This window comes from Athene cunicularia, assembly GCF_003259725.1.
Source record: "Athene cunicularia isolate RWA chromosome 11 unlocalized genomic scaffold, athCun1 chr11_part1, whole genome shotgun sequence".
Classification (NCBI taxonomy): domain Eukaryota; kingdom Metazoa; phylum Chordata; class Aves; order Strigiformes; family Strigidae; genus Athene; species Athene cunicularia.
Genome location: NW_020799113.1, coordinates 16,796,742 through 16,810,391, shown reverse-complemented (window position 1 = coordinate 16,810,391; position 13,650 = coordinate 16,796,742). Strand labels below are relative to the sequence as shown.

The 13,650-nt window shown below is 35.7% G+C and overlaps 1 protein-coding gene across 1 annotated transcript in view; it reads right to left on the bottom strand.

The window, feature by feature from the left end:
• Positions 1-13,411, bottom strand: part of NFATC3 (nuclear factor of activated T cells 3) — a 60,138-nt gene extending 46,727 nt beyond the window's left edge. Inside the window, exons 1-2 of the mRNA XM_026856962.1 lie at positions 13,357-13,411; positions 9,847-10,978 (exon numbers count right to left, since the gene is read on the bottom strand). Of these exons, the coding sequence (XP_026712763.1) occupies positions 9,847-10,978; positions 13,357-13,411 (1,187 nt within the window). The remainder of the gene's footprint in view (positions 1-9,846; positions 10,979-13,356) is intronic.
• Positions 13,412-13,650: the final 239 nt, after the last annotated feature.

Here is a 13,650-nt window from a genome sequence, read left to right as displayed (position 1 = left end):
GAGAGGACTGGTGACGTCAGCAATGAAAGAACAAACTGACAGGAATGCAGTGTAAGCCCAATCCTTCCAGATACTTACCCCAGGCCAAGGCGCACTGCCTAAATGCTACTACTGGCTATCAACTAGACCTTGCCATTCACTTTTATAACTACTGAAGAAGAGGTCTCAATCTTCAGTCTGAAAAAGGAAAGAAAATGTCAGGATTAGAAAATACTAAAAAGAGTTTAAAAAGAAAGACAGCATGTGAGAAATTTTTCTTTGGTATTTCTAGAAACCTTTTTCCCCCCATATAACAAAATATTCTATGTCAAAATAGTTGGTATAGACAGTGAACAGATATGGTCCCTAAGAGGACTTGGTGTAACACACACCATAGACTGTATACCAATTACAGGCAGGTACCACTGAAAGTTTAATAATAAAACTCAGTCAAGAAAAGCTATCTGTTGGTTGTGACCACTCTCCATACAGCCTCTCAGAGAGGTTTACTCCTTCTGCAACTAACTAATAAAAACGTGGCACAAGCTGTATCAGACTCCTGAAAAAAATAGTCAGAATACTAGCACAAACATGGAGACAAGAAAACAACCAAGTCTCAAGATTTTCTCATTCTTTGAAAACAAACAGAAAATACCAGCATGAGATAGCAAGCAAGCACACAATGCATGTGTAGATGCCTAAAACATAAAAAAAAAGAAAAAAAAAAAAAGGAAAGCTTACAAAATACAGCCCTCCAAATAAATTACATGGCCTTTGAGGTTGTGCTGCATCAAATTGATGTGTTCTAGATTTAGCAAGCTAGAGAATTACGGCTGCTTCCCTTTCAGGTTTTCTGTTGGATACCCAAACTGTTGTTGCTCCGAGTATTTTTCTTGCTGTCTCTAGCACCCTCAACTTCTCAGCAGCAGTGGAATCTTAAAAAGGTTTAGGGTACACCGTCATGCACCTTTCTGTCCTGTGAGGATATCAGTTTAGTGTATTTCTGCTTCCACATCACCCTCTCACTTTGAGACAAATTCTGTGCAGATACATATTGAACTATATCAGTGATCTAACTATTTCATTTTGAAAGGTAAATTTTTGAATCCTGTTAATTTACCAGAGTCCCAGTTGTCTATTACAGCTTCTTCCAACAGAACTAGTGGGAGAGAAGCATAGTAGGAACTTCCTAGCCAGTACTATCACCTTCTGAAAGTCACATGAACCCACAAACTCTGGACACTTTTTTTTAAAAAATCAGAATACAGTCTACAAATGCCTGGAAGGTTTGTTTTTTTTTTTTACTACACAGAAATCAGTATCAAATAAGAAGAATCATGTCAGCATTTGGGGGGCAAGAGGTAACAAGTTTGCATATATTTTGAACACTTTTCACTATGTAGAAATGTTATTTTTGTATGATGCTGGCTATGGGAAAGTAAGTCTGAAGCTGATAACTTTACTGCATTTAAGGATCTGTTCTCAAGAAAATATTCACTACTAGGTGAGGATCAGCAGTAAAACTCCTAGACTTTTAACTCATCAGTTATTTTATCAGCTGTAAACTGCATTGAACTCCAGTGATCTCTGATAGTTCAAAACTTATATAAGATCAAACTGTAGTGCTGCATTACTCTTAAAATACCTGGAACATGTTTAAGAAGCTCAGTCACTTTAGAAATGAGCAAAAATTTGGGGTTACAAAAAGATTTCTGTCTCCCCCAACTTATACACAGCATGACAGCGTTTGCATTATCAATAAAACCATCTAACTTGGCATTCACAACCCAGAATCCAGATCAGTCGCTGATTGAGGTTTTTTCCAACTCATTTTAGATTCAAAGATTAAAAGAAATAAGAATCTTTGTTATTTAAGCCCCCTCACTTTTCAGACTTGATGGGGAAGCAACACTTTTGCACGTTTCATTACAAAATTCTATTTAGTTCATAGTCAAATTACTGATACAGTAGCTTGTAACTTAGTCTTTTACAGAAGTTTCTCTATTTTAATCTTTTCTTTAAATGAGCAAAAAACTTACTAAAAATGCAGTAACCTGCTAAAGCACCAAATCACATGTCAGGAAACAGAAATAATGAGTGACAGTCATTCTAGAACTTTCATTAATATTAGCACACTGTTGAAACACCACCAATTTGTAAACCTACAAATGTTCTTCCAGTAATACCAAGAGAGTTTTACAATCTGATTAATGCAAGCCTCCAAAAGCTCAGACTCCTATCACATCAAGATTAAAGACTTCAGAGAACAGCAGCTATTAAAGGAAACTCAGAAGTAAAGAAGGAATGCTTCAGTAGCATCTTCAGCAGAAACCACTGCATTTAAAGTTATCACTGAAGTGATAATTTTATCAATATTAATTTAACAGATATGTTGTTCTGCAATCATTACCTCTAAACCAGAACCAACTGAGGCTGCACAAATCGATGAGGAAATATCTAATGTTCAGCATAAGAACAGCCAAATGTGTCCATACAGTATTCAGATCTATAGAAGTCAGGGCCTAGCTCATGGGCTGACTATGCCTCTCACACAAGAAGAAACAAAGACTGACTGTGGCCCCACAGCAGTACATGCGGGACAGAAGAAATAACAAGGCCCATGAGAGTCACTAAAAACAATCCAGTTAAAAACCTGAAACAGTTACCTTCCATTTGTAGCACTCTTCCTGGGTAATCTACTGGACGAGTAGCTGGGGGTTTGTGCAGGTAAACTGCTAACTCTGGTACCTTAGCTGAAGCACACATGCAGTTAGCTCAGTTTTAGTCTAATGCTCTCCTAGACTCCTTGCTTAGAAAGTTTGAGCACAGGTGGAACCCACAGAAGAACTCATATTAGACACTCTGTGAACATCTTCCTGCCTCTTTGTAGTCATTAACTCTAGTAATAACCTTTTGAAGATACCCACTAGAATGTCAAGATGCTTGTGAAAGTTTTTATTTCCTTCATTGGTTGAGATTCACAGATCTCCTGGAATGACTCTTTTTATTATTTCTTAGTTGCAGCAAAAATAAGTTTCCACTTAAGTTACAACTCCTCCCAACACATCAAAAGGGAAAAAGCTCACTGCCCATACAATGGATATTCCACATTTTCTCCTCCACCCAAGTTTTTGCAGAGATTAACCAACAGCATATCCTGTGACAAGTCAATGTTGCAACTCAGCAAACCCCTAAAAATCTCAAACTGTAACTATGACCCAATACTACAGTCCTTTTCAAGAATGCTTGTAGAGCCAAAATACTGCTGTAGCTGCTCCTCACTACCTAGAACAAGGCAACGTTTTCCCTGGTGGAGTAATTCTGGAATTAAGAATTTTAGGGTCACTCCAATTGCCACACTGGCTTATCAGTAGACTTTTAAATACTGTTTACGCCAAAAATATCACTGTTCTACTACTAGAAAGTCCACAGTTAACTATGCTTTCAGAGTACTGATACAGTATACTGCCAAGTAAAATCTAAATTATATAATTTCAGAACAAAGTAGGGTATCGATTCATATGTACAGCACAAAGGTACCACATTAAACACTACCTGAATTTCTCTGGATTCATTAATGGTGTGTAAACATTACAGCAATAGCCTAGCTTATGAAAAATCTAAGAGGTTCAAAGTTCTCTTGCTTGTCTCACTTAAGTGGGTCCTTATCTTCAAAGTCAGAGATTTGCAAATATTTTAACTTTAAAGTTTTGCTAAGGTAGCACAGCCGGTGTTAATTTCTATTTATTAAAACAATATGGTAAATGCTGGGCAGACTAAGTTTGCCTATAGTCCATTCTCACTGAAAGATTTATTCTTCTTAAAATTAAGACCAAAGGTCCAATAGTTATGTTAAAAATGGAACATAATTCTATTTCTCTCTACTCCCCAGATTTCCAAGAGAAGGATTCAGACAAGACAAGAAGCTTTTCACGGTATTTGACCATCTACCACTATTTAAACTATTTTTTTCCTGGGAGAGTAAGCAACGTTGTCATCAGTCCTGGTTTCCAGCAGTAGCTGCCAGATAACTGCAGGTAAAATACTCTCAGACTGTCATTATGTATCCATCACTAAAGAGATTCCTGAGCTGTAAATACATCTATCAAAGCCTGTTTGTTCATCACCCATGGAACAAAGAAACTACTCGATACTGTCACTTCTCAGTGCTCTAGATTAAATTTGTGCCATTGTAGTCCGAAGACAAACATCAGTTCATACAGCAGTTTTTAAATCAAGTCTCTAAAACCTCCACAAGGGAAGACACAGTAAAAGAAACTAGGCTTTATTTCAAGATTTTTGACCATTAGTGAATATTGCCTGGTTATCTACCAGACACAAAAGCACCATTTGTTCACATCAGATACTTCAGGGGTTAAAAAAAAGGAAAAAAAAAAATTAATGACTCATTAAGTTTATAATTAAGTTTATTACCCTGCAAAGTGCCTATCTGCTTGAGACACAAATGAGATTCTCAAGATCTACTTCATAGAACCTAAAATTTACTGTTCCACTAGCCATTCATGTGAAAAATAATTAAGTTTAAAGTAAAAGAAAACAAACCAACAAACCTAAAAGCAAAAATAACAGAACCTGCATCATTTTCCATTGCATTATCACCGACCACTCTTCTAACGAAATGCCCCATGCATCAGTAATGGCCACGCCTGTGCTGGTTGTTAACTCCAGAACAAGATAACCACAGCTGTTAACACCATAGATGTTGCTGATCTCTTTTGTACTTTTAGTAACAAGTCCTCACCAAAAGGTATTATATTGAGTACTCAGTAGATGTTTTCTGGGTCATCCCTAATACTCTTTTTATTCCCCTTGATCAAGTTTTAAAAAAAAAGTATTGTAAAACAGACTTGGTAGGTTTTTCTTGTTTGGTTTGAATTTTTTTTTTTTTTTTCATTTTCTGGAAATCTTACAACTGTGAACCACTTTCAGGGGAGATGGACCGGCCACAGAAGAGCTATATACACTGTAACTGAGAACATTAATTTTTGTAAAACAAGTATACATATCACTTCAGTGTACTATTGGCTACTCATCTTCCTAATACAACAGCTTTGTACTCAAGAAGGCTGACTGGAATCTAAACAAGAAAATCTTAATAAAAAGGGGTAAATCTTGAAGAGCTTCCCAATATTATAGTTTCAGAAATATTCACTAAATACCTACTAAGCAGAAATGTCACAAAGTTTCAAAGATTTAATGATACACTTAAGATAATTCACATGAGCATACTAACTCCTTTCAGATGGTGCCTCAGTGTGAGCAAACAGATCAAATTCAGATATTTGAATATGAATAGACTCTAGGAAGAAACACTTTCTCTGGTATTCTTCTGGACTATTTATAACCTATACTGACAAAGGCTATCTGTATAAGTAAGTGAACTTCAGGCATCTATGCTTCCATTCCAACAGCCAGTACAGAATTTGGGAAAGGAGTGAAAAAGAGAATCCATTTAATAAACAAATCTGAAATAACTTTATGCAAAAGCCTAGAAATAGGTCTTTTAATGAGGTTTAATGAAAAAACACCTGAGTTTTTTCTGTGAGTAAAACTCAAGCTTTATCACTAGATATGCAAGAAAAAGTCATAAAATCAGCACCTTCATGAAATGTTGTGGTAATAACCAAATGGGTAGGTCAGATGTACTATCACTACATTAAAACCTCTCCAAAAAAGGGATTTTCCAGGTGGAGATGAGGAAAACATGAGACACAGATAAAGCCATTTCTTATCCATCATTCTGGGGGAGGCTGGGGGTGGAAGAAAGGTATCTTAAATAACAAAAGTAACAATGTAGTAAATAAAATTATCAAATAATTAATTGTTGAATATTCTGTATAATGACCAATTTAATGTGCCATTGAAAGAGTGCTCATCCGCCAAGATAAGTGGTTAATGACATCATCACAGATACCTTCACTATTCCTAGATATAGAAGACACTATCTAATAGTTCCTTTTAACCTGTTTGAAAGTAATCGCTGCACCATTTGTCTATTGGCATTTGTCTACAGCCTTATCTTTGACAAAGAGGCAAAAATAAGACTCGGGGCACATAATATACATACATTTTTCATACGCAGAATATGGGTTTCTGTGACCAAATAACAAGCTGTCAGCTAACAAAATTGTTTGGATGGCATCTGAAATACAACTAAATTGCTCAAAAGCATGTTACACATTTTTAAATTTTGTTAAATATTGCACACTTATTGAACACAGAAGAAAGAAGGAAAACAGTCAGGACTTGATAAACTAGATTACAGGTTTACAGAACTTTAGATAGCATTCAGAGAAGAGGGTGCTAGCTGCACATTTCATGCCATGCCACATGAGAGGCAAGTTCTCCCCACTGCTACCAGGGGTCAATATATTACAGTTGAGTGTGCACATTGGTCAGAGTCACTTCATATGCTTGGAATCAATACTCCAGCTTACTTCATGCACTACTTTGTGCTTGAAAAGACAATCAAGACATTTAAAAAGTGTATTAATTGTATTATATATTGTAATTTATATTACAATTAATGTATTGTTATATAGAATATGTAATAAAATATATAAATTGCAATTAATAACTATATGACAATTGAGGTGCTAACTTTTGGTCACTGTCAAACTATTTAACGAACAGTGGATCTTCTTGCATTTTATTTTTATTCATAAAAGAAGCGTCAATTTGTCTCCCCTACTTTATAAGGATCAAAATTTTAAAATATTATATGTCAGAATTAAATGTTTTAACATGCTGAAGATACACACTCTCATTGCACCTGTGGAACAGGCTACAACCACTAAGTAATTCAACATTTCACTGAGGATGCAGCTTTTGCCACTAATTCAATAGTCAGACTATATTTTTGGCAGCAAATGTATACAGCTTAATATTTTATTTAGTTTTACTTGTGAATAAGTGTAGTCTTTATTGTCTTCTGCCTGTTTGCCCATTTTATATTTAGAGAAGTTCTTCAGTGCCAGCTTCTAAATAAATTCTGACTTTTAAAAAGTATTTTTACTTCTTAATAGAAAAAAAGTAAAATTGACTTTTACTCAGTTTTCCCCGCTACAAGAGGAAGCAGGTTTAACTGAATAGCCATTTTTGTAACTATTTTGGTCATCCCACAAAGGAACCATTGATCCACAGCCCATCCTGTTCATGTGCTTTTACCCTTCAGTAGTGCTCACATGCTATGAGCTATGTTAGCCTGTGAGCCAACAGAAATGCCAAGTTAGGACTGCTGAGTATCCTACATAAATATAATGCAATTCCAAAATACACAAATTAAGGAAAAATAGTTATCATTGTTTTAGTTAGAATGAAAAGATTCTAGTAACAGACGGAACACCTTTAATTACAGATGAGAAGACTGCAAAAGAATACAAAAAACCCTCTTCAAGACAGTTAATGTATCTGTCAACATAGTAGTTTCAGATCTGGTAAAACAGAATTTTCCAGCTAGCAGCTTTGTGTCTTACTGTTAGGCTTCATGCTCATACACAGTTATGTGGAAGGACATTAAAGAAGAAACAAACCAAACTTCTACTCACTAAAATTGATACATTTCTGAGGAGAGGAGAAACTAAAATCTGCAGTTATACAATCATGTAGAGTGACCAAATGGCTGAATAAGCACGGTTTAAATATATTTGGATAGTAACAATCTAAGCTAGTTGATAACTTCTAAAGAATTTATACAAAACCTAAGTTTTAAAATAAACATAAGTTTGGTATTAATAAAAATAAGCCTTCTGTGTGACACTCATCTATCAACACATAAGATATGTTCAGCAGTAAAACTGAAAAGTTCTAACAATGAACTCAGATGAATGCTGACATCTATTTGATAGTACCCATTTGAAGTTACCCTTTGGGAAGCTCTTAAAGCTATGATTCACTTATCTTCCATTTGTTTTAAGGATGTTTCACTGTATCCTGAAAGTATTGGTTTATATTTCATCCATTTGTGTTTGCACCTTTCTTCTTAGGTACTCAACAGTAGAAGTTACAGCTCAATTTTCTCCATTAGTTCTCTGTCTAAAACACACATGAAAAGGGTCAGCTATAGCAATTTTTAAAAGATGACTGAGTGCTTCTGTATTCCACAAGGTGGACAGTACTGAGAATATTCATGTACCTGACAGAGAATAAGAGCAGGTATTCTAAAACATTTCTTTCAACAGGCTTGTTTGTCCAACAAGTCATCAGGAAATAATACATCAAGATGTTAAAGTGATGCAAGAATGAGATCTGAATTTGGAAAAAGCCACTATAGAAAGGGGAACTGTATAAAAGCTAGCACATTGCCATGAAAGCCCTCAGCCACTTTTCAACACATTGTGCTTTTGAGGAAGGTCCCTAAAAAGAATACCTCTTCAGTAAGCCTGACTTACTGGGCAACAGTTAATTACAGTTTCCTGCTAAGAATTTAAAACTCTCAGAGCCAGGGGAAAAAGCCTCCTATAGGGCATTTCTGAAGCTTGGTCAGAAACACTTGTTTATTTTGCTTCACTTATTTTGGGGGAGGTGGTGGTAGCAAGGAGAAAAATGTTAAAACCATGAATATTTTATAAGCCATTCTTTCTAAAATTCAAAATGCAAAGTGTAAAAACCAAGTGCTTTTCAAAGATGACTTTACAATGAGAACACTATATTTTATCATTAACTTCTAGGATTTCAGCTTTGCCTTTTTCAAAACAAAGCCTTTATGTGGAGAATCCTACCCTATCTTCCCCACCTCCAGAAGAAAGAGGAACTGCTTCATCCACTACATCCTTCAAGAGCAAATTTCAAGGATTGTCTTGTGGACAGAATGGTACTATTTTAATCAAAGTTATTTTAAAATCAGTACAAGCTACCATGAAAGCACTGACATTTAAACGTATAATATGGCTCTAATACAGATACCTTTCTTACAAAACATCCACCACTTCTCCCAGTACCTCCCTACCCCTTACTTTTAAAACCTCGTAAAGCAAGAAAAAGGTTCAAGAATCAAATGGAAAACAAGCTCAGTAATCACAATATCTGTTTATCCAGCAGAAGTGCTGCTTAAGGAGTTATCATTTCTACTCCATCCACTGGCATCCACTGGCAGAGTGATTCCAGAAGCTATAATGGTTGGAAAGATCACAGAACTGCTCCATTTAAGAAGTAACAGGTAAGGAGGATAAATTTTTCCCCCAAGACGACTATTTCCCTCTTCAGAGCCTTCACAAATCGTCCTGCTAGCTTCATGACAGGACTACAAAAGGAAAAGAGCTAGCTTAACTCAGCACCATGATGGAACTACCTTGGAACTACCACCCAGAAACCAATTCTTTCTGGATGATTTTCAGTATAGCATGCAAATTTTTTTGTCTATTTCTAGATTCCTGTCAGCCCAAAGAAGCAAGTAAAACCAAAAGCAAATAAACTCCCCACCTCTTTTGTGGTCTCTCAGTTTTATAAAATCATGTAAGTCAGGTTTCTTTAGCTGTATTAAAATGTTAACTACTCAGATTAGACAGAACTGCACAATGTACACAAAATCTGCAGACATTTGATTCAGCTGGGCTCTGTGCACGTATGCAAGCAAACTTTATTTAAATAAAACTAATCCTATGTTACAATGCATCTACTGTGTTTTTAAAATAAAAAAAGATAGGTATTTGGTGTCCTAACTTGTTTTTTCATAATTATATCATCTACTTGTCTGCAAGAAGTTGTCTTTAAGAAGTTGTAATGCATCACTGAAATATAAGTACTGTTATATAAAATAAAACATAATGAAACATAAGCACTGTTATATGTCTACTTAAGATGCACAGGAGGGGAAAAGTGGGAGGGAAAGACTTTCTAATCACTCACCGAAATATAGGAGTATGACCAGGCTTTGGTTTGTTCCAGGTAAAGTGCGAAGGAACAGAAAGAAATTGGTCTCCGGGCAAATCTTTTTTCAATGTGTGCTGAGATCCAGAGCAGTCATCTACTGCAGTTTCAAGGGATGATGATAAGCTACCCTGTTCTTCAGGACAGATATCTATTTTTCCAGATAAAGTGGCAGTCTGATCCTCTGAGGTCTTTCTTGTTTTTAGAGGAATATCAGTCTCTGTACAACACTGAAATGGTGAAAGGCCAGAATTAAGGCCTTGTACATTATGGATGGAAGTGTTTAGCCATGTGTCTTCTGTTATGCTTCCTCTGGGAGAATGGCCAGGTGATGGAGTTGGAGAATGGTGAGGAGAGAGAGAACCAGCATAGCAAATCTCAGCACTGGAGTGTCGGCGTTTCCCACAGGGGGATGTAGGTCTCGATGAGGGCCTTGACGTTGGTCTAGGGCTTAGCCAATTTTCATCTGTAATACTAGTTCTAGGAGAATGACAGGGAGACTGTCTAGGTGACAAGGCATGCCCAAATCCATAAGGCTGCTGCCAAGATTCATCACTGGGACCTCTTGGAGAACCACCAGGAGATGCCAAAGGAGAGCCAAGGGTAAATCGAGCAGCTGCTTCATTTAGCTCTGAATCTACATCATCATAAACATGGGAAATGGATTCACAAGAGGAAGCATCTGAAAACCAACTTCTGGAAGAAATGCTGCTGGCGGGGCTTGGACTAAGGGATGATTCCCTGTATGATGGCTCAAGAGGAAGATAGAGATGGTCCCGTGAAGGCCTTTCCATATACTCATTTTCTGTGCCATTTGTGTGCAATTCATCTTCATTGGCTTCAATCCCTTGATGACAGTTAGGTGAAATAGATGTAATTTGAATACTAGGGCACTCAAAGGGTTTGGGTCCACCTAGTGGACTATATTTGGATTCTGGTACCTCACAAGTTCCTTCATAGTTCTTATGACTCTGAAGTCTTGTAGGTGGTGACAGAGGAGAGGAGTGAGACTGCAATCCATGGCGAGGAATACAAATTGGCTGATTTACAGAGGATGATGGTTGGTCTACATTAAAGATGTATATGGACGCACAGTCATCTGACTCAAGATCTGAAAACAAAATTAAAAACAACAGTCAGAATGCAATACGTGAAAAATGCCATAAACTCTTTGTTTCCCAGGTATGGCCTGTTTTCAACATCCCAGACATTTCCCATTACACTAGCTACACAAAATAAAGCTAATTCCTAATTTTACATTTTCCCCAGCCGTATTTACAGCTAACTATGACTACATCATAGTTTTCTGTCATGAATATTGTTTTCAACCAGATTCCATGGTTTATACACGTCTTCAGTGGTTGAATACATACAGAAAATTAGTTTAAAATCTTGAAAGGATCTAAGATGAAACAGTCAATTCAAACTTTATTTTTCAGAACTACATTCCATTCATAATTAAACATTTTTAATCATAATCCATTAAAAATTAAATTTTTTTGTGTGTGAATAGGAGTAGGATACTTTCTGCAAGCCCACTAGTCAATACTTACAAGCACCAGAATATCTCATACATTATATTTATCTAACACTAGAAAGCATCTTACAGTGACTCAAACTTCAATGAAGATTATAAACAACTAAAAACATGCAATCAAAAGATGTCTAACAAAGAACATTGTTAAAGACATGAAGGATCTTATTCCAAAGATCTTTTTTGGTTGCTTAGAAAACTCTCAAGTGTCTGTCCCACAAAATGGCATTTTTCAAGTGCAGTCTCACAAAGTTTAAGCACAAGTTGTTCAGCAAAAAAAAGACAAAACAAAATATTCTCAGATCTCACTAACTTATCCAAAACACAGGAAATATTCCAAAGAAAAACAAGCAATTGAGAAGGAGTGCAAGTCCAGTTACAAAAATCAGCAGCTTTGTCTCACAGAACTGAAGCAGATTTTCTTGCTCTGCTTCTCAATATTGAATTAACTGCCAGTATGAGACATTTGTCTGAAACAAGAGTAAAAAAACATAGCTTTTTTCTTATTGTGTAACCATTATGCTTCCACTCTTGTTTACTGTCCCTTGTAAAATAGAGCCTTCCAGCTATAATGATAGAAAGTAACCAGGAGACCTAAGGTAGTTCACTAGTCTATCCTCTCCTAGCAAATGAAATTAAATGTACTTGGACCATCCCCATTAGACCTGAAATTAGTCTCAAAACCTGTTAACAATATTGTCTCTACAACCCAAGTAATTTGTTTTAATGCTGAATCACTTTGCTAGCTTTTCACCCATCACTAACATTTAACAACATCATTAAAGTTATAGTTTCTAGTGCTTTGCATGTGGGTTTTTATTTTTAGAAGTATTTTTTTCAGGAGTAGGGAAAGCAGAAATGTTTCTGCAAACTGAAGTGCTCCTGTGTCAAATGTAACAATGAGACATCATGTTCATGCAATTATTTTCCATAAATCCAGACTGGATGACATTAATTGCATCTTTGGGTATTTCCTCTTTTTAAAAAAAATTGCCTTTTATTCTGAATATCAGTAGAATATTAATACTTGTTTTAAAATAAGTCTAGTCTGTCATAATCAGATAAAATATCCAGACAGGAAGCCATGTATTTTAGGCCTTTCCATGATGAAAAAAATTAGTATGTTAATTAAGTCATTTTATTATCAGTTTCACTAATTGTAATCAGCTTAAAATTAACTAAAACAGAAAACAAAACAACATCTCAGAGATGACAAGGAAGCATTTTCAAATGGTGATAAGGCATATTGTTACCAAGGAACAGATTATGTTACTCAGACTTTAAAAAAAAAACCCACCACAAAACAAAGAAAAAGAAGACTCATGGGCAGGGAAGAGCTCTATTAGTAATCTATCTATTAAAGGAGGCACAAAATTGCATTTAAGACTAGTCCTAAGTAGTTTTATAAGCACTGTGTAATCATATATATAATATATAATATATATATTATATAATATATATAATATAATAAAATTAACTACTATTATATATGTTAAGAGCACAAAAAATGGGTATAGGTTAATTTCTCAATATGCACACACTAAAAGGATTAGGATACTCAGGAAGGACTGTTTTGTATATCATACAACTAATTAACACAAGCTCACTACATTGAACACTATCAAAACTGCATATCCTTTCTCTAAGGATAACAAACCTTTTTTAACGTTTGGGGGCCTTTCTTTTTGCTGTTTCCCCATCACAAAACATGAAATGCAGTCACAGTAGTTAGTTTCCCACATCTATCAGTATATTCACATGCAAGATCACAGATGTCCCTGTTTCCTAACTCAGTATTAGAAGTATAAAAGGAGGAAAAAGACAATCCTAAAAAAAGCTATTATACAGCTACTCAAAACTTCAAAATAGAACAGTTACAGAAATTTTGAAATAATAGAAAATGTTATAGGAAAGCAACAGCTGGAAGTCTTCAAGTCCTGTGTGTAACCATTTACTGTCAGTAATAACTTTAGGAAGAGTAGCAGCACACTGTGCTAAAACTCTCACCATTGCAAAAAGCCTTATTTCTCTTGCAGCAATAATTAAGAAATCTTAAAATATTTAAGATAATGTCTCCACTTTCAATGTCACTGGGGTTTACAAAAAGCAGATATATATTCAAAATTTAAATTTCACGGAGCTGAGGGGGAAAGATCAAACTCACACAGAATTATCAACACCAGCTGGGAAAAACTGGGCAAGAGATGGAGAAGGCAGGAGAACACTCTTCTGACTCAGGCTTCTTTGGT